Consider the following 22258-nt stretch of genomic DNA (forward strand, 5'->3'; position numbering starts at 1 on the left):
TCTGGAGCTTACCTCTGTGCTCCATGCTTGCTGTTATTTGGCTCCATTTGGGAATGCCATAGGCCCTGAGAGCTCTCAATATTACTGTAAAATCATACTCATAGAATCATTAAATTTGGAAAAGACCTCCAAGATCATTGAATCCAACATTAGGCCAAACACCACCTTGTAAATGTGGCCATGGCACTGACTGCCTCGTCCAGTTGTTTCCTGAACACTTGAAGGGATGGTGGCTCCATCCCTTCCAATGCCTGACCACCCTTTCAGTGGAGAAATTCTTCCTTCAACTAATGAAAATCAGCACTGAAGGTTATGAGCCAATGGAGTCTTATCCATTGTGCATCTCTGTAATCCTCCACAAATCCCAAGTTTCATGTCCTGATTGCACCATTCCTTTGTTGTTTATTTTTTTTGTTTGTCCTTCCATACCCTCTTAGTCTTTTTCATCTGTACTGCATTAAAGCACTGGTCACAGTTCTCCATGCTCTGCTTCCATTCCTGGAGTTAAATGGATGCCATGGAATTGAGACAGAACAGTCACACTGGTTGTTTCATGTTTTGTTTTGGTCAGAGACATGGAGATCCTTTATAAACATTTACCAACCCTCAAAACCATCCTAACAAAAGGTTGAGAGCAGTGCAGAAAACATATTCATCATCTTTCAGAATCAGCCACCTCGTAAAGCAGAGTGGAGTTGCCACTTTTAACATTGCACAGAAACTGCAGAAGGTTTCATAAAGGATGTTTAAAAAATAACATAAGTATTTAAAACTGCAAGAACAGTTTATTTTGGCACCACAAAACCAGCTGATTTGGAATGTGACCAGAACATTTGGTTAACACCCTGCTTTGAACCAAGGAGTCTGGTTTTGCAGCTTATTGAAAGGAACTCACCTAAGCAAGGAACAATTCCACAGGGTGGACAGGTTTCCCTTTCTACCACTGTAAATCCAAATCCTTTCCAGCTCATGTCCTTTGGTGACAAAACCACCTACCAACCTAAAACCCTCTTTGTGGCTCAGGTAGGCAGCTTGAGCCAGGAATCCATCCCATTCCCAGCAGGAATGGACCTTTGGAAAAAATTTACTAGAAGATGCCAACAAGCCCATTGAGAAAACGAACCTAGAAATTTAATGCTGTGAAGCATCCCAGCATTCAGGCAGTATTTGTACTCCAACAGTGTTAATGAACCAGAAGGTCAATATATTCATATTTAAATTTTTGTGCCAGGAGGGCTGTAGATCACATTTATGTCTTTCCTGGAAGGCTGAACAGCTTCAGAACAGCCACCAATGCTTAAACAGGAAGACCAATACATATCAAAAGCAGTGCTATTGCTATGGATACTGAAAGGCCTCAGTGAAAAGCACTTTTAGATAAAAACTTATGGCAACAAGTTCAGAGTGGAGTTTCATGTCTAATTTGGGACTGTGTTAGATTATTTTTTAATATCATCCTTCCCTTGCTGTTGTTTAACACTGAGCTGGGGGATTTGCAGCATGCTGCTGATTTTTTCATGCTTTGAATCAAGCAGTAGCCAGTCTTCTGCTCCGTTCTGTGTGTGTAAATCCCATTCCAGATGCAGACAGTTATGCCTGGAGACATATAGGAACATTTTTCAAATTGTGCCTTGTGGGCACCTCAGTTTCTTCCTGACATTTCACAGAATGAACATTTTGAGCAGTGAAGTTCTTGAAATTGTATAGGGATGATTATTTTACAGAGTGATCTACAACATAAAGTGCTTCAGAACAACTTAATCACAGAATTCATAGTATAGGTTTCTCCTTTCTGTAGAAGCTCTGCTGACCCATGCACCTGTGTCCTGGTTACGTTAACAAAATGTCCAGAGCAAAAAACAGTTGCCACAGTTGAAGTTAAGTAGTTTGTGGGACAAGCTCCCTCACTGTTCTTCACAGCCTCAGAAAAGCTGAAGCAGAGGAAGCATGTAGAGGAATCTTGCTCCTGGGTATCTGGAAATTTCCATTACTTGCTTCCTTTGTCTCATATCCACTGGATTTCCTGGAGGCAGGGAATGGACCTAAACAAAAATAACGTGCTGGGGGTAAGTGGATTCCACTGGTTGGAACTGGGGGACAAGTTCCAAACACTGTTCACTGCTTGGTTTCTGAGTCTAAGTGACCTGGAATTAATCATTCCCCTTTAGTGTCTCAGTTTCTTCTGCCCCACGAAAGGAACACACTAATTTAGTTGCTCTGTCTCCAAGGGCTGTTGTGATACATAATTAATCTTTATAAATCATTTATTGATCTTTGAAGTAAAGGGTCTGTATTTATTTAAGAGTACAAAGCAGCAGTAACAGAATAAAAAAGGAATATAGAAAAAATATTAGTTAACGCCTAACAATAGACTCTATTCCTGTGTCACCTGTTAGGGCACTGCTGCATCTTTTGGCATTATATAACAGCTGCTTTTTTTTCTGTGTCACCGTGATTGAGGTATGGCTGCTCAGCCAGAAGAATCAGCCCAATCTGCAGATCTGCAAGATCCTGAACTTGGACATAAGGATAGGACTGCAACAGAGATGGAAAGCAATCAGAGGGCTGATAAACTGCCATGTCCTAGTAATTACACTTCGTGGCAAGAGTGTTCTCATGAAAAGGTACAACAAAGGTGGCTGAATCTGCAGGAGAAAAAGGTGAGGCTGGTTCAAGCACAAGAGGCAGAAGAAGCAAAGGTGAGGAGGAGAGAACCCGGGGACTGGCTGGCCAGAGAGTGGCACAGTGAGGAGAAGGAGACACTCGGTACTCGCGTCTATCTGCTCGACAACCTCCTCCCTACCTTAATCCCAGGAGTAGAAAATCTGTTAATGGAAGTAGAAAGAGACCATGTGCTTGTATCAGACCAAGAACCAGCCAGATTTAACCCCATTAATTATCTTGGAGAATACCTGCTGAGGCATAACCCTCAGTATAGTGTTCCTACAAAACCAGACCCATACCTGAGAGAAAGGAAGGTGGTCTCGGAGGGCCTCAAATCTTTGCAGCAAGGTACAACATAACAGAGGTGAGAGCACTAACAGTGTGGGTGGTCAAAGGCCAGAGCTGGTGTCTTAGTGTCTGTTTTACAAAAGTAATGGCATCGCTGCAGCCTGGCTGGCAGAATCTTGAGCAAAACACATCTTGTGGAGTGCAGTGCCAGGGATGGTGTTTGTCTCATAAAAACTTGAGAAGCAGGACAAATGCCAGAACATGGCACACAAAATGAAACACTAGTTATTCCTGTTTAAGGCAATATTCTGCCCTTCACAAGGATATAATTCTTCCTTAGACTCTATCTTAATTACACATGAGCAATGCAAACTGCTTCCAAACCGGTCTAGCTTAGTGACAGCAGCTCTTTGGGACAGGTGTTAGTAAAAAGGTCTGGAGACTCTTCAGATAATTTCTTCTCCAGTCTTCCAAACTTAATAAAAACATCACCTTTTTTCCTCCTTCACAATGATTTCTCTTGACCAAGCCAACAACATTGTTCTGGCAATTTGTAGAAACTCCTTCTGAGATTTTCATTTAGGCTTCTTTCCTTTTATATTCTATTTTTCCTTTTAAAGTAGAAACTGTTTTTTTTTTTTTATTTTGTTTTGCTGCTTATTTCTAGGCTGTTTGCTTTATATAATACTTAATGATTATTGGAACAGGGTTCCATGACACCTTACAAAATGCTAAGCTTAGAATGTGAGAGCACGAGATGAACAATAATGTTTTATTTTCATTGCTCTGTTCAGGAAAATGTAGATGTGAACTTTTCAGTTCACAGATGATCCAGAGGTGATTGTGATTAATGTCAAAATTACTCATTCACTACTAGATCACTTTATTCTCTATCTGTGTTTGTAGAATAATGACTTCTGTTTGAATGACTCTCTATTTGCATAAATAGTGCATACACCTTGAAAATTGGTTTCAGTGTCAGGAATTAGGGAAGTAAAATGTTGACATGTCTTATGCATAAACCTTAAATGAAGATAATTGAAGTACCCAGTATCATAATGCTTAAAAGGATATGTTAAGTCTCTCTATCTGAGCTTCTGTCTCCACATTTCCATTAAAGATACTGCTGCAGTTTGTAGGAACATGCCTGATGTGAATGCAACAAGGCAGTGTGAGAAGTGAATTTTATACAGTCAATGGTAAAAGAATTTCAGTTTCATTTTCTCTTTTTTAAAATGTTGATCCATTGAAACAAATGAGCTGGGGAAGTATGTCTTGAGTGAGTTTTCACTAAAGCACAGGCTGTTCTGGGGGGATGTTTAGGATGTCAGCCTTGCCACAGCTTTGCTTTGGGAGCAGCTTTATAATTTCTGTTGCTTCACAGAGGGACACCTTTCAACTTTATTTTGAAAAAAAAATTGAACTATAATACATAAAATTTCCTGGGGTTTTGGATTGGGTTTTTGTTTGGTTCTGTTTCATGGGCTTATTTTCCCCTCCTAAAATACTTCTGGCTTTCATTGTGAATCAGAGTTTGTTTCTGGAGAGGACAGATTTTCCTGTTGAATGCAAAGTGTTGGCTACCCATGACCTGTTATATTGACCTTGGCTGTTAAGCCAGTCTTTACATTTGGAGACAGGTTCTCAATTTGTAGCTCTCAGAGCTGAGTCAAAGGAAGTGACTATCAAGACTTACAGAAATAAATATCTCCATAGACAGCATTGCCAGGGGGGTTCTGCAATCATGGCTGTAGCAGGTTTTGCATATCCACTGGCAGTAGTATCATGGGATTTGCATTCACAGCAGCTCAGGATTTACATATTTGTGATGGCTGCATTGTGGGATTTGCATGGGATTCTTAAATCACAGCAACACAGGATTTTAACACCACCACACAGCAGTGATACTCCTCCTGTGAGTCACTGCATTTCAAACAGACCAGAATTGTTACAAGAGCAGTGCCAGTCTTTGCTTAATACCTCTCACATAAGCACCAGAAAGGTGAGAAATGAAATTCTGGTCCAAATGAAGGTCCTGGGAGCCTTGGCATTACCTTCAGGCAAAGCAGAATTCAACACATGTTCCCATCTAACACTTACCTATCCTCAGTGAGCTCTCTTGGATTTCCTCCAGTTTCTCCTTAACTGCCACCTGACTGGGAGTCAAGGCAGGAAGGAGAACAGATGGGTGAAATTCCCTTTGCACATGGACTGATACCTGCAACAGAGCCTTTGTCCAGGGCTGGGAGTCCTTCTGGCTGAGTCACCCATCCCTGTGTGGGAGGCAGGCAGCTCAGTTCCTGAGGAAACATGTTTGGTTCTGCAGGGAGAAGTCACCTCGCTGCCATCTCATCTTTTCTGGAAATGTCTGATCTGAAACGAGCTCACTTTGCAATGGGTGCCTGGTGCTGTTATCCCTGTTTTGCCGTTGTTGTCTGAGGGACACCAGGCAGAGGATGCAGCTGCTCAGTTTTAGGACCCTAGAAATGAGCACAAAACTGCAGCCCTGTGCAGCTGCAGCACAGAATGTAACTTGTGCTGGAAACTGCCCAAATTAATCACCAAAGCACCTTGGCAGCTCTGAGCACAGCCCAGGCTCTGCTTCCAGTTTGCAGACAGTTCCAGAGGAGGAGCTATCTCTACAAATGGTCTGGTTTTCTCTTTCTGCTGCAGCATACATTGGAGAAAAATATTTTTGTCCACTTAGGTTGGTACCTGCTGCATTCCTTCTCTTTGGCTCTGGGAAGGAGTCAGAAGATGGGAAAATACTTTACCCTTCCCCTGCTATCAAAGTGCCCGAGGCTGAACTTCCTCAGCAGCACTTGTGCAATGCCCACCAATGATTAAGAAACCAAATGATTCGTTAAGAAACCTCTGTGATAAATGGCCATGAAGAGCAATGACCTTGTGATAAAACTGACTGTGATCAAAGTGTATTGCTGTGACATGTAAAACAGGTCTTTCTGTTCATTAAAGAACATATTCATGGGTTATTATTTGTAGGATGACCCCAGAGGAATGGAAGAGAGGCAGGGACAGGACCAGCACATTTCACAGCATGTGAAACACAAGGGGAAGAAGGGAGCAGGAATCACTAGCTAAAATATAGTTTTTGGAGTTCTCAGGTACAAAAGAGGAACAATTCTGCTTTCTCTGAGTAGCTACAGAGGGTGTGAAGGCCACGAGCAGCTGCCTCAGTGCAGAGAGATTCTAGCAGCCTCCACGAACAGGAGCTGTTCTCTCCATATGAACTGATCATTAAGCATTTTGACCTTCCTAAAGGAGATTTTTCCCATTTCATAAATTAACCAAGTCAAAATCAAAGCAGCTGACTTCAGGATCAATTTTATTCACTTCTTTTTTTGTGTGAAATGGAGGATTGGAAAAAATATGGCTGGGTGTTTAGAGAAGCAAAGAAAACAAAAGCAGGAAGAAAAGGAGCTGAGTGGCAGTCCAAACCTGCAAACTCTATGCGTTCAAAATGATGGAGAGGCTGAGGTATTATCCCTGTCCTATGGCAGTGAGGGCTCTATTGTGTGAAGCTGCTTCAGAAATTTCATTGAACGTTGTTCTTTGCCAGTGAAGTGCTTGTTTGAAAAGGTACTTGGGTTTGGAGACAATGAAGACTGATGCAATTTTGTTGGTAAATCAACTGTAGCAAAATTATGCACCTGTCTCCCTCCTAGAATTGAAAGGAAATTGAAGGACATCTACACAATAAATGATGAATGTCATTATAAATGTGAAGGTAAAATGTGTCGCTGTTGAAATGACACAAAACTAGGGGAGCTGCACAGATGATTTTCTATTAAATGTCTTCCTGGTAGACAGGGATTTCAGCAAAGAGTTGCCTCCTTTTGTTTTGTTCTTCAGGGTAGGCTTAGTCAATCTTAAGTATGCCTATGATGGTTTCTTTCTAATCCCTGTTCCCATGTCCTACAGGCTGGCCCAGATGAAGGCTAAGGCAAAGAGCAAACGTGAGGAAAAGGAGGAGATGGAAAGACAGAAGGCTGAAGAGACAGCAAGGAGAAAGGAGGTGTTGGCAGCTCTCTTCAAGGAGTGGACAGTGGATGACGATGACAGGATCCCAGCAGCACTGGTAACCAGGGGAGATCCTGCTGTGGTTGTTGCAGACAGGACAAAAAGAACATTTGTGCTGGTGCCACGTGCCCTGGCATGGCAGCACAGGGCACAAGGATTGGTGATGGCTCTGCCACCACCGGATCAGGGGACAGGACATTGTCCACAAATCTTACCTTTGTGTAAGACCCATGACTGGCCCATATGTCTGATTATTCTGAGTGATTTATTTTAGTAATTGTCTACTGTTGTCTGCATGACACAGGCCTTTGACTATTACCTTGGTTTTTAGGTTCAGAGTGCCTTGAGGTCTTTTCCAGATGTCACTGATTCTATTCCTGAAGATATGAGAAAAGGCAAGTTTTCAATGTGTCTTCCTCTAGTTTTATTGCTGTGATCTGAATTCTGATGTGAACTGTGAGCAAAGAGCAAATGGATTTGATGACAGAGAAAGACTCTCCAAAGGCAATTACATCAGGATATGAACCATAAATCCTCAGATAGATTGGAAAGAGACTGAACCACCATGTAATTCATTCATATGAATTGAAAAGTATGGAAAAATGTTTCAAAAATCTTTCAGGAGATAGAAAGACCAGATGCCAACCTTTCCCACTTGTATGCCTTATTAGCCAGACATTGCCATGTGCTTATTGCTATTTTTAAAAATCACTGTAGCCAACTTCCTCCTTTTTGTGTTTGTCTCATGGGAGGTCTTGGAAATACTGGCATACTGGGAGACATGGAACAAAGGTGGGATTAACAAAATTAAAGTCTGACAGTGTTGTTACCTGTTACGGTTTCAGGGGAGTTGCTGAGGTTTACCTAATGCTCCACCCAATAGCTCATCTCATCAAGCCATTCCCTTGGCCAGTCCCAGGCATCCAGTGACACACAACCATGGGCTTCTGTACCAGAGCACTCAGCTCAGAAAGATTTCCATAATTCCTGCCCACTTTATATAGTTCACACTTGACCTCCCCAGATGATGATAATTGAATAGAACCAGGAACACTGAAGTGGCAACACAAGCCTGCTGCCAGCCCTTTACATCGAGAGCCTGTAATGATCATCAGTGATAACAAATGTGTCTTTGCTGATTTGGGATGATAAACATGGCACTCCAGAGACTGTTTCTGTTGCTGCTGGAGTCACCTCTGCCTGGAGCTCACCCTTGCTCAGCCCTGTGTGTATTGCAGAATTGCTCCTCTGAGTAATCATCCAATATTGGTAGGACGTTGTGTGACTGCCAAACACAGCCCCTGTGTTCCTGCTATGGAGCTGTGGTTCCCCACTGCAAACAGACCCTGGGACACGAGCTTGTGAAGGAATTTCCTGCCCAGATATTTGCTCTCTACATGCTGGGGGTGCTCTCTGTACTATTTCCCTAATAGGCTCCATTTCTTAATTTATTTAACTTAATAGCATTCAATGTACATTAACAGAACATTACACTCTGTTTTATAGTTTAATAAAGATAATGTACAGTTTAGGAACATATTAACCAACAAGAGATAAATGCATTCTATGATGAATTTTCCCATTACTCTTGATACATTTAGAAGAAAGAACAGAAAAGTAATGCCAACAGAAATAGCATGTCTGTTCTCAAAGTACTCATTCAGAAACCTATATAGATGTTTGATGTCTCTTCTCAGTTCCATTATAGCAGCCCAGAAGCTGACCAAAACATACTTTTGAATATCATCATCAGTAAAAATATTCCCATATTCTTGAGAAAATTACTATGATTTTCAGATTCCTCTCTTGCAAAGCAGAATCCATGTCTCCAGAGTTCTAAGGCAGTTTTATCTGTTTGTTAAATCAAAAATCATTTCCTCCCTCACATAATTAGTTGTAAGTACTGTTAAAATCATTGCAATTTGTACCAACTTATGTCAAGAATAAACATGACTCTACAGTTCTGAATAGCTAAATGGATATTCTCAGCAAGAGAAATGCAAGCAGATTTAGATGGTCTCTGTACAGTCAGATGCTTCAGCTACTGTGGGATAACCTCAAATAAATGTCATCCAACATAATAAGAAAGTTAATGTAACAGCACAATGTGCAAAAATACGTGTATAATATGCAAAATCACAACTGTTGCTTTCTGAACCAATAGCCCTTCATTTTTTTTACCAGCAACCCATGACAGAAAGCTGAAAATCTTGAACACATTGGAAAAAACAGTAAGCCTAAATGAGTTCACAAAGGTGAGAAATGAAATAAGAGCATTTGGTTTGGAATGTGGTGCTTATCAAGAAATGCCAGCATTTCCCCGGGGACAGCCCAGAGGAGTAAGTGAAGGGCTTGCCCTCTCCAACATCCCAGGTAATGGGGATTTCACATTCCATCTCCATCCTCTGCTCTCTCAACGCTTCCATTCTGGCCAGCTGGAGGGAACTCTTTTGCTTTCCTCAGAGCTGCAACCTGTGCTGCTCTTTGGGAAGTTACTCCTGGAGCAGTGGTTTTTAGGACATGCCTCCCTGTTCCTTTCTAGAATGTCAAAGCCTGAATCACTTGTGAATTCAGACTTTGCTTGGCCGATCACGAGAGGTTTGGTGTCCCACTACTACCATTAGCCTGAGGTAATTAGTAACATCCTCACAGTATTGTTATTTCTGACTAAGTTCCATTCACCAGGATGAACTAAACCATGAAGACCTGGGATGAGAAGCATTTGTCCTGAACTGTCACTGGTCTGAACCATAAACAAACTGCAACAAGTCTCATAAATATTCACAAAGCATAACCAAGTAGTTTTAAACTCAAAAGTTGTCAGTGGGGAACACCAGAAGTGTGGTTTTAACTCATCAAAATCTTAAATCTAGTTGGAAGTTTCACCCCATTACTCTGCTGTTCCTCAAGCTGAAAACAACCAAACTGGTTCAAACTGTATTTACTGAAAGCTGTCCAGGTCAAGATTTTGCCAGCAATTTCTACCTGTGACAGAGCCAGATTTTATGGCTGGGTAATTAAACCTGTAAAAAGGAGTGTTTAGAATAGGAATAATGGCAAAACCTCATTGCAGCAGTGCTAGTGGGTGCTGTTATAATAATTAAAACCAGAGTATAAAGCAGCTGTGCAGAGACTAATTCCAAGCAACCACATGTGATTTTTTTGTGCCTTCCTCCCTCTCCGGAGACTCACATGTTTGGTATTTTGCACAGAGATGCATTTTTATGGTAACTTGTTGAAGGTTTTTTTAAGCATGAAATGAGATATTTTTGAATTTAACCTCAGAATTATTGCATCTAATTAAGAAGACCATTGTGTATAATGAGAGCCCAGAGAATTGCTTTTGTCACTGCAATGAAGCATCAGTCCATAACCCCCATGGTACATATATATAATCACTGAATGAATTCATGCTCCATTAGCATTAGAAAACTATTTAAAATATACTTTGTGTACTCTTTATTTTAACTCAATTAAAGATATGACAACAGAGCTCAGAAGCACAAAAGACACGGATTGTCAGGCTGTCTGATTTGCCAGGAATGTTCTCTCAGAACACATTCTCTGATGCTTTTTCCAGTCCGGTTTTAATTGAATCAAATTATGAGGCTTTCATCACTTCCCTTGGGAACGATTCCATCATCAGGACAGGGCTGCTTCTAATCCTCAGCTACAATTTACCTTTGTTCACCCCTTTCCATCATCCACCAAACCCAGAAAGAGATGATCTTCCTCCACACTGGTCACGGTCCTTTTCCATGTGGAAAGCATTGCTTTTAATGGACCTTAAAATTAAATAGCACATTTTTTTTTCTGTCTTGAATTCAGTGCAGCTTTGGGTTACTTAAAGCCTGTTAGAAACTCAGTGGAGAGACCTCACACATCATTGTTTTTCGGGTTTGGGGTGTTTTTTTCAGAAATGCAGAACAGTGGCTGTTGTATTTTTACGTCCTTCGTGACAACCTCATGGGGTCTGTTATATGAAAAGCATCTAAATCCCAGAGACCAGCCCTTAATAGTTTATTTTACAAGCTTTGTGCTCTAACACACAGAACCCCCAACAGCCTGGCACAAAGCTATTGACACCAAGGGAAAAGCTCACATTGCCTTTGCAGGGTCAGAATCAGGCTTTAAAGGTGAGATTATTTTCCGTGATTGCATGTGGCTTTCTCCATTTTCAGTGAGATCAGTAGGAACAAGAACAAATCTATTGTTTTTGATGATAATGTGGTCACAAACTACACCAAGGTCTCTGGGTAGCAAGAAGGAGGCGTGACAGCTTTCTTTGGAGAGGTGTCAAAATCTGTAGGTTAATAACAAATAAATGTATGTTAATTATGTGTACAGTAATTTACACATCAGCTAAGAAAGGCTTAAGCCTGTGATGATGCCTCCTGCACACACGGTGCTTGTAAACAATGTCCTGTGAAGCTGTTAGACACAGTATTAGTGCAGGAGCCTTTGGGTGTGTCATCAAGGTGACATCCAAAATAACAAGCTGCTTGTCCAACCTGCCTGATCCCAACAGCCTCACCTTTAAGGTTCCTCTGTCACAGGGCTCTGGGTTCTAATAACCCCAAGAAGCTGGTGGATACCCATAGCCCCAGCTGTGCCACCTTCTCTCCAACCCACATCCTCTTTTTATGCTGAAATGAAGAAAAAACCCACATTGCATTAGGAGCTCTTCTTTCCTACCAGTCACCCCTCAGGCCATTGCTTTTTTTCTGATCTTCCTCTCTTTTCCACTTGTCCCATATATTTGGAAATTATGCAATATAGACATGAATAATAATAACATATATTAATATTTCAGCTGGTTATTGCCTGTGTGGCATTTCAACAAGTCCAAGATATTTTAGCACTTATGTCAGGTATCCATACTTTTAAAATGGGATAATGGGAAACGTTCTGTGCTTTGGAAATTCTTCCTTTTAACTGTCTGGGTTCCCTGTTAGTGTGGCTGGCTCCAGAAACCTGCTATATAAATTCAGCCCAGGCTCTGGGACTGTGGTTTGTTCTGATGGCCATTATTATTTATGTCATGCACACCACATTTTTAGAACCATATTGCTTTTGCTCATAAAAGCCACATGGCTATAAATCCAAAGTGTTAAAGTGTCTCCAAAGCTGGAACGTAAAATCAATCTCATGTCAGTAGTATTCCCAGTGTCAGAGGACTTGGGTGACAGCAGGCTCATTTTCTACAGGATCTTCCATTTTTTTAATTGTATCCAACTGCTCCTCTAAACACTGAAATTGTAGGCAATGCTCCTTTGGTGGCATTTGAGAGTTGAGTGACTGTCACTCCTGCAGAATGTAATGGCTCAAAATGCCTCCTTGGGAGTGAAGTCAAGAATAGTAAATGCTGCAGAAAACCACAGAGAACTAAAATCCTCCACAAGAAAATCGAGCTTGAACTGCAACACTTCATAGGAGGGATCTGATCCAGCATCTCTGGACCAGGAAAGGAACTGTTCAGGATACATTTCTGCAGTGTCCCAGGCTTGTTTGGAGAATATTGTTTCTTCTGCAGGGGTGAATGAAGTAGGCAGCAAGTCCGTGTTATGTTGGCAGATTAAATTACGAATTCCTAAATATTTGATTGCATGCAATAGATTTTTAGGAGTTCAACTAAAGGTGAAAATGCTTGAAGAAAGCTAACTATGTCCACTGCTGCCTTCTCTTCATAGCTTGTCCATTCCTACACTGAACATGTTTCAAGTGACAAGTTCCAAGAAATCATGGAATATCTCCATAAGTGTGCTGAGGACTTCCAAGACGCAACAAAACATGATACACGGAGGCAAATTTTTGTTGACCTCTTCCACACTTGTCATTATAGAAAGGTAAGCAAAGCAGCTCTCAGCCTAATTTCAATGTGGGCATGCTCCCAGTTTAGCATTTCTCTGGGTTACTGCTTGCTTTTTCTTTTTCTCAACTCTAGATCCTCTCTTTGTGCTTACTCAGCAGTATTTTAGAGAACAATAGCTGCTGCACTGTTGTTAAATTCATAGTTCTTAGACACAGAAACATCCAATAGCCTATTAACTGATGGCTAATTAGAAACTGAATTACCTAAACTGATGACTTGGGACGGAAGTTTGGTGGTTCTGGATAAGAAATTAACCATGGCCTTTAATTTTAAAAAATTACCTACTTTGACAGCATGTTCAGAATATTTGAGTGCTAATTTATCTATTCAGCCACATTTCAGCAAAGCTAATCTGATGTAGATTGACTTTAACAAATGCGCACATTACTTCAATAATTACATATATTGCATTAATTATGCTACATTACTCTATAGATCTGAAGGGCTTCTATCAATAAATCTCATAGTTAAAATTTAAAATGCAAAATAATTCACCTTTACAGCCTCTCTGAGAACAGTACTGTGAACTTCAGCCACAGTTTATGGACAGGAAATTAAAATACAGTAAGTCAGTTACAGAGCTGGAAATGAAACTCAAAAGCCATAATTTGGTTTTCAGCAGCTTTAAACTCTATCTATCATCCTCTCAGTACACCTGCATCCCCATTAAAAAGCAAACAAAAAATGTGCTAGGCTCATTAGAAAACCAGTAAATAGTAGGAACTGAAGAATCAATGGCATAAAATATTGCTAAAAACTTGGGCTTCATCCAAAAAGTCTGGTACTTGTTATGAGTACCCTCAGTTTGGCAGTTGCTGACTACTACAGAGCAAGCAGTTGCCCTAACCTTAGTTTTCTCCCCTACATAAATTTTATATTCCACCCAGCACTCCTCCAGCTATGCTTGCAGCGCCTACCCAGAGTGAACTGTGCTCTACAATGTCATGCTAATAATGTCATTACCGCCAAGAGAAAGGAATTACAGGGCTCGTTTCAACACCAATAGTGTGTTTTAGAGAATGGCAGGCAAGCTGCTGTTTCAGGGATGAAGGACGAAATGTGTCTGCTTCCCAGCTAGGAGACATTTCACGTTCCTACGACTCTGTCAAGAAGGGCTGTGATGGATCCTCCTGGCTACAGGGATATATAAACCTGAATCCTGTCTTTGCCACAGATTTCCAAAGGATCCCTTCTTTCCTTTCATGTTTTAAAGTGACTTTCTTCCTATTATTTCTGTGGCAGTAATCACCATCTCCATGCTGCTAATCCCAGTGGAATCTCAGAGGCAAAGAGCCAAAAATACTAACACAACAGGAGTGAGCAGCTATCAGCAATGACGCCACTGCTACAGAAAAAAAAACTGATCAGAGCACAGAGTTGTGGTTTCCAGGCTCCGAGGTAGCCCTGCCCTGCAAATTGAGTTCACTAAAGTGTCATGTGGGCCACGCAGCTCTTTTAAAACTGGCCTGGTTTATTTTGTAAAGTTCTACTGTACCCACAGGGGAGATAAAAATGCAAAGTAACCCAAGGACTTCTACGACTTGAATGTGATCCATTACCTGTAGAGCCCATTCTGCAAAGCACAGCAAAGCAGTTGTTTCAGTTCCTAATTTCCATTTGTTTGGTAGCAGGCAGTTATTCCAGTCTGCATGGTGAGTGTGGCTGGCTGCCTCAATGAGCTGCAATTAGGGCCAGGGAGCTGAGAAAGCAGTGTTTAAATTACAGTCAAATTAGAAGGTATCCACATGATCATTATTATGATTTCAAATGCATGCATCCAGAAGGATGGCAGCTCAGCAAGGGCAGCCTGGACGATCCACTGCAGCAGAAACATCCCAAGACAATCCCAGAACACAGTTGGATCACTGCTATAATACCCCAAAAGGCAATGGCTCTGTGAATTTTTAGCTTATTGTCTCTCTGCCCACTCGTATCAGTTTCTTTTATAACTATGCATTAATTTCCAGGGATGTTTTAAACATAAGGTTTTTAAATGAAATTGAATTTAGTCAGAGATTAGTTTTCAAGCTAATGAAGTTTGAGACACTCCTGATTATCTTTCTTGCAGTACAGCAACAACAAAGTCTGCTTTCTCATGACCTTTTCTAAGAGTCTGTTCTTCCCTGTTGCTCACTCACAAGCTCATTGTAGGGTTCAGGATACACACATCACATTTCCAGAAAAACAATCAAGTGGTTAAACACTGACCTATCCCTGATTAAATGGCAAGTCTGGTTTAGTCTGTGTTGCCAAAGGAATTACTCACAGGTCACAGAACATTGCTGAAAACAGCTGAGAATCATCACCTGCCAATATCTAGGTGACAAAAAAAATAGGTCAACATGTTTCAGCTCCCTGGGCACTAAAGCTGCCCCGAGTTTTGGGCAGCTGTACAAACACAGATGGTTTTCTGTTGTGGAGAGGAGAGGCTGTACCTGTCCTGCTCACAAGGTGCTGCACGAAGGGCAGGTGGGCAGGAATCTGTCATCAGCCTCCTTAATCACACACCAAGTGCAAAGAAAAGTCACCTTTTCTACTAAATTTAGGAACTGGGAAAAATAGCACAGCTGGGGAGGGGAGTTGGAAACGGCTTCTTGTTGTAGTGCTTCTCTCTTCTGTAGATGGCTGTACTATGACATGTGCCTCCCAGGGTAAGTTGTAAGGAAAAGTGTCCTGAAATAACAGCAACCCCTGCTAAAATGGCAAATCTGTGTAAATTGGAAATGTTTAAATAAGTAAATAAACCCCTATTAATGTTTTACAGTTTCTGCTATTTTATCTATTTTAATATATTTACCTATTTTTATACGAAAATAAAAATATTTGATACAAATAAAAAAAAATCTTCAAGAATTTGAGTTATCTAAATCCTCCAATTACATTATTTTAATATGACAAAAAGGTAACCAAATCCCAAAACAACATCCTTATTTTGTTTTTAATAACACTTCATTAATCTAGTACCGTTTTAATGGAGTAAAATTATGCATTAGTACTGCAAAGTTCAGGGCAACCAGCAGATGATTGTGACAAGTAACAGCTGAGGAAATTTGAATGGAAAATTAAGTGTGTGTAATGGAAACACTGAATGGATGATCCAAATATTCCACAGTGATCCAGGAACACCTTCAGAAATGTTGTGTGTTTGTGCATCTCCTAACAGATCAGAGCAGGATCTGATATATTCAACTGAAAGCAAATAACAAGAAGAAATGCTTGCACAGGGGAGTGCAAGGTATCTATATCTTAATGTCAGAAAATACTGGGAATCAAGACCTACACCTTGGACGTTTAGGGACAGAATTCTGTGATGACATTTGTTGTTCCAAACCCACCCATAGCTGAAATTCAACCCTGACTTCCACGATTTTTTTTACCAGCAGAAATTAAATTACCAGAGTCTGAAGCACTAAAATTGGACCAGATGGCTTCTTACATTTCAGTTCTGGTCCTTTCTGCAGAACTGGCAAAACCCCTTCCCTGTAGAGGAAGGCGCTGCAGTACCAGCAAATGTGATGTGTTCACTTAGTTCCAGGATTAACTTCACCAGTAGGTGAGATGTATATCTCTGGGTTGTTTCCATATCCTCTGTTTTTAACTATTAGTGCCAATAAATACAGTTTCAGGTTATAAACAATGCAGTCATCTTGAGATAATTTCCAGAAAAGAACAGCAAATTCTTCCTTTTTTTCTTTAGTCTAAGGGCAGGCAAAGTTCACAAGGAATTAAAAGCCTGGTGAATTTTACATTTTGCAGTTTTTAATCTAAGAACAAAATGTGAAAAGGAAATCAATAATTCAGATAGAAAGCTATTCACTACAAATAATGAACTTAAGTAAATCTGTTTCCTAATTAACTACTTTATTTCACTAACGGGAGGGAGATTACAGAGGTGGCAGGACTTAAATAATGACAACAGGAATACATCATAAAATGGAAAACTTGCAATCGTTTAGGTTTGCTTTACTTTTTAGACCCCACAATTTCCTGATTGGAAATGACCCATTTCATTGCCTTTTCCTGGGTTTATCGTCTGTGTACACTCACCCTGAGCAACAAGGGTTTAACAAACATTTAATAAACTCTGCACCTTCCTCTGCACTGGAACTGCTGATACCTCTCTCACCTCTGTGGTCAAATGTCTATGAATTTTTAAAGGAAATTAGGGAGGTTGTCATAATAGCTCAGATTTTTGGACTAATTATGTTTCCAGGCCAATGCATCAGACTTCAAAGGAGATGACAGGGCACAAAACCAAACTACAATCTGCAGTCACTAAGGTAACACAGCACAGCCCATAATACATGAAAATTCTTCCATGGTACTGTCAGGCAATCAATATCTGTCCTGAGAGTATGAAATGTTGAAGCTTTGATCTTCACACGAAGAACTCCTTTGGCAGAACAGTTAAAATTATCTCACTGTAATTTGTCAAGGACATAGAAGAGGAAGAGCCTGCAAAGTAATATGTGTGGGGAGTTCCAGCTCAGCCCAGAAGAAATTTTTGCCTCTGTGAAATAAATTTACTTCTTTGGAATTTGTAGTGATGTTCTGGTAATGGATAATTATCAGTCACAGGTAATTCTTGGCTAATGGTGCCTTTGTAGTGCTGCAAATATTAATGTAAGTCACAAGAACCACAGGAAAAAATCCAATAATTGTAATCTTTTTGTCTAGGTTGGTGTCTTGGATAGACAAAAGATACTGGCCCTGCTGAGAGACCTCTACAACAGAAGCCCCATGACTGATGTATTTTGGAACCCCAGAGAATGTGAGCACCTGGGATGTTTCAGTCGTGGTTAAAACATTGGGAGTCCACACAAGGCCGGATGGTCCAGATAGGTCTTATAAAAGTCTTACGAGAAATAAACAGAGCCCAAAAAAAGGACCCAAATGAGTGCCATAACCTACACACCAGAATTTGCAAGCATGTTTTGCAAACTGTGATGCAATGTTTCAGCATCCAAAAGTTTTCCTTGCTACAAAATTCTGCAGTAAGTTTTGGGAAATAGAATTAAAGAAAGACTCTTCCTAAAACAATTGTTCTTTCTTACTGGGCAATATTAGAAGTTAATTTTGTGTTTGCACTAAAATACCTCCAGAAAGAAAAAGAAAAAAATGGAGGGAATCATCTGCATGAAAGTAAAATACTTTAAAGATATTGGACATTAATTAATTGCTGAGATCAAATGCAAGGCAAATTACATCTCTTCTTCTTAGTGTAGAGAATGATGAAATATTTATTTCAAAGGAAAAGTGGTGTAATACATAGCCAGAAGTGCAGATCTCTGCAGGCAAAGACATTATTCTGAAGTTTTGTGTTCCTGAGATGTGTCTTTGCAGAAGATACTTTCTGGTAGTTTGTATTTACTTGGCATTAATTTTTTCTTTATATTTTCTTATGCAATATCAGAGAACATAAAACCAGTGCAAACTATCAGCTTACACATATTTTTTCTGTTTTAGGGCCAATAACTGAGCTGGAAGATATTAATCTAATGGATTTCTGGGGAAGCCTTGGTGACCAGGAAGTTTGTGAGGAACTCAGTGAAAATTTGGTCTTGTCTCAAACAGAAATTTCTGAGGGAGAGACTTTAGGAAATGAACCTGTAGATGATAATAGGCAAGGGACTGACAGAACAAGCACCAGTGCTACAGAAGGACTTGTTGAAGAAACAGGCCTGAGTGAAGCTGAGACTGAAGGAATTTCCAAGGAGGAAAATGAAGCAGCAGAGCCAAGTGGTGCTGAAGTGAGCAAGGAAGGTGAGGATGCCGTGTCAGCAGTGAAAAGCACTGGCCTTGAAGCTACTGATTTGGATGGAGATACCATCCACAGTGATAAATCCACCTCCAAGGAAGACATCAAAACTGAGAGGGAAGCTTAGCCTGGAACTGTAGACAGACAGGATGGAGCTCTCCCAGGATCAGCCTCTGCTGGGAACAGTCTCGGTACAGATGGAGAACCTGGATCTGGAAAACCAGAGGAATCCATCTTGGGTGGAGAGCCTGAGACAGAAACAAAACCAGAAGAAGATCATACTTCAGCTAGAGAACCTGGATCAGAAGGGCAAGTTAGTCAAGAGGACAGTGGAGTTACAGAGACAGCACCTGAAGCTACGAGCACGGCCTCAGGAGACAGAGCCATGACAGACATGGATGTCACTGATTCCCAACAGAACACTCCAGCTGCAGAGGCTGTGCAAGAAACCCCTGCAAGCAACGAGAGCCACTCTGACCAACAGACAAGCTCAGAGACAAGACTGCAGGGTAAGGACCTTCTGCATGACCAGGGTAAAGTGTTCTCCTTTTTTCTGACAGACCTGAATAATTTTTAATATATATATTTGGAGTGGTTTAACTATAGGGTGTTTTAAATCCATTTCAAAACTGTGTGAGTGAGTTCTGAGTAGAGGAAACCATAAGCTTTGCTATCTTCTCAGCATGGTGTTTTCTGCCAAGGTTTCAGAGCTTATTCCTCTCACAGGATGGCAGGTGAGTCACTTTGCTGGTGATCTGTATTCAAGGCGCTGAGCAGACACTTTAATTCAAGTAGAGACTTTGTGAAGCAGCAGCCTTTTTATAATAAGGAGAAACTTTATGTTCTGTTTCACTCTGTAATATTACTATAGCAAGACAGGAACCTGAGAACATTAAATCTAGAAATTACTTAAATAACTTTTAGACTGTGACTGCCTATAGGGAGATGTGCTATGAGATCATCTACTAGGAACCTTTTATTTTAATCTCTCACTGTGTTTCCAAAGGATGATCCTACTTCATTGTCTGCAAAGGCCTTTGTTCTAGGAAGGCTGTGATCAGACAACTGTGTTTCAAAGAGGTATTTTCTTAAACATCCTAGAAAGGCCAACCTCCTTGCTAAGCACCCTGTGAACACTCTTGTGTCTCACGGTTTAGAACACTGCAAGAACTGGGTCTACATTGTCTGAGCAATCCAGTGACAGATTCACTATGTCAAGGGTTGTAAAGCTGATGGTACAGCCCTCTGGTACCTACAGCTTTCTGTGGTAACTTCCAGTGCACAGCACTACCCTGTCCTTCAGTCAGTCCTTGGACGTGCATCCTGTTTGTCTGGGACAGCAGTCCTTCGATGAAGTCTTTGTCTCAGACAGCCCCCTGCTGAGTAACAGCAATTCCAGCTCACCTGTAGTCAGGGTTTGACCTGGCTGTAGGATGGCATCCATGCCAGACTGGATCTGCAGAGCTACTATTAGAACAGTATAAGCAGATTAAGGCCTTTACTCAGCATGGAGTCAGTCTGTATTCAGCCATAATTTCCCTGGATAGGAAGTGCAGGATTGAGGGCTGTGTTGATAGCTGCCACATGGTTGGCTTTAGGGCAGCATTTGGCTTCCTGTGACACACTGTGCCTTCTGCCTTTCAGACTCAGGTCCCAGTGTGGCAGAGATTCAGAACCGTCAAGATTCTTGTACTGAGAGTTCCTTTGCTGCAAGCTGCCTCACCCTGCCACAGTTTGTACAGCTCATGGACAATTTTGTTGGTGAAGACATTTCTCTGCCTGCTGTGAAGAGGCTTAGTGCATTTATCAAAGGAGAATACAAACAGACAGAAGAGGAAAAAATGGAACAACTAGAAAAAGTAAATATTGATAAGTTTTGCTGATCCCATGTCCAAACAAAAACCAAACAAATGCCCACAGACACTTAGCAAAGTCAACTGTTAATCTGACGCTGGCAGAGCTGTCCACTTGCAGCCTTCCATCCTCTGTTCCTCCAGGAGACCTTTTACCCCTTTGTTTTCATACAGATGCTCCCTCCCTAGCTCTCAGCTCTGGAAGTGATGACAGACTCATCCTGTAAGAGGTTGTCTGTCTGTCCTAGAGCTCGGCTCATTGAGACAACAGTTGACAGTTAATTGTGAAAGATCCCAAAACATTCCATTCTGCTTATTCACCTTTATAATAGCCAAGAACCTGATCTCTGACCTACTGCACTGGCATGTACATAAAAGGTACATGCCAGTGTTGTTTGGGGAGGATTTTAAAACAAGAGTCTTTGGGTTTGTTATGTGCATGGCTAGATGTGAATGTGCACAGGCTTCTTTGCGTTTAAGTTACAAGGTGCTCTTGCCATGTGCTGAAAAAAAAAAAAATTCCCCTTCCTCATGCCCAGCATCAGGGTGCCTCATATCACTTCAGGTCTGTTTTGTGGTGCATTTCTCTAGTTGTGTTTTCCTCAGACCTCTTTCTGGTTTCCCTCTGTGCTGCTGACCTAATTTGAATGAGATATTGGATCTGACGGCTCCATAGTCCTCACTGAACACAGAACACACTGCCAGTATTTTGGCCTTTGAGAGAATTCCACTCCAGCCAGTTATCCCTCCATGCTGGGCTTAGAGGACAAATGGTAACATGTATTTGCTTGGAGCTCACACACTTCAGGGCAGCACCAGCAAAATAACAGTGTACAGAAATATGAACTGTCACATCTCAGGGTGTCACTGACAAGGCTGTGGTTAACTCTTGCTGGGGAGACATTTGCGTTCTGGGAAACTTGCACTTACCTGAGCTGACCTCACCTTAAATCCAACACAGGCTTCATTTGTCCACTGTGAAATAACTCTCTGAAGTGCTGGTCCTGCCTGGTAAACTGAACTGTCCCCTGTGTTTAGTGTTTCTAAGTTATCTCCCAAGTTTAACAATTCATCTCTAAGCCTGAGCCATGTATGTACAGAGTGAGCCTGGCCCATAGGAATGATGTGATTGGCACAACCACTGCAGTGTCCACGCTTGTGTAGTGTCCCCATTTGTGTAGTGTCCAGCATCAGTGCCCAAGACATCAAACACCAACTGTTCCTCTGTTGCAGGTTCACCACATGTCTCATGTGGCTCAGAGGAAACAGCTTTTGGAGGCGCTTTTTGAAAAGTGGGACAGAAGTGCATGTGGGTCTCTGGAGCTGGAAGAGGTGGTTGCTGTTCTGAGCACATTTGAGGGAGGCATGGGAAAAGAGGCCCTGATGAATGGTAAGGAAAAATCTCTGCTCTGTGAGAACAACACAGGAGGCCTTCAACCACAGGGCTAATGAGGTTGTTGCAAGTACCAGTTTGGTGTTGCAAGCAGTCAGAAGCATACACAGTACGAGGTGTAAAATAGAAAGGAACAGCTACCCAGACATATTTGTTAATGGATTGCTCCATCCCCTCCTCCTATGCAAGATTCCCAGGCAGAGAAGTAGCCCAATGTTTTGATGACACTGGGATGAGTTGAAAAATTATTTCAGCTGTAACATGCAATGTATACATGTGATATGGCAGTGAAAAAACACACACAAAGCCTGAGGACATGTTTGCACTTTTAGTCCAGTCCATCTGTGTTATCCAGCTATTTTTAATAGATACATTTTGCTGTGCTTCCA

At 41.3% G+C, this 22258-nt stretch overlaps 1 protein-coding gene across 1 annotated transcript in view; it reads left to right on the top strand.

The window, feature by feature from the left end:
- The first annotated feature begins 2462 nt into the window (after window positions 1-2462).
- EFCAB5 (EF-hand calcium binding domain 5) overlaps window positions 2463-22258 on the top strand; it is a 28972-nt gene continuing 9176 nt past the window's right edge. The window contains 9 exon segments of the mRNA XM_066201873.1: window positions 2463-3028; window positions 6895-7051; window positions 7325-7388; window positions 9178-9248; window positions 12684-12839; window positions 17543-17636; window positions 18332-19132; window positions 20268-20482; window positions 21710-21866. Coding sequence (XP_066057970.1) covers window positions 2463-3028; window positions 6895-7051; window positions 7325-7388; window positions 9178-9248; window positions 12684-12839; window positions 17543-17636; window positions 18332-19132; window positions 20268-20482; window positions 21710-21866 — 2281 coding nt within the window.

Source organism: Chamaea fasciata, unplaced genomic scaffold (genome assembly GCF_029207755.1).
Source record: "Chamaea fasciata isolate MVZ Bird 193981 ecotype frontalis unplaced genomic scaffold, bChaFas1.0.hap1 SCAF_21, whole genome shotgun sequence".
NCBI lineage: Eukaryota > Metazoa > Chordata > Aves > Passeriformes > Sylviidae > Chamaea > Chamaea fasciata.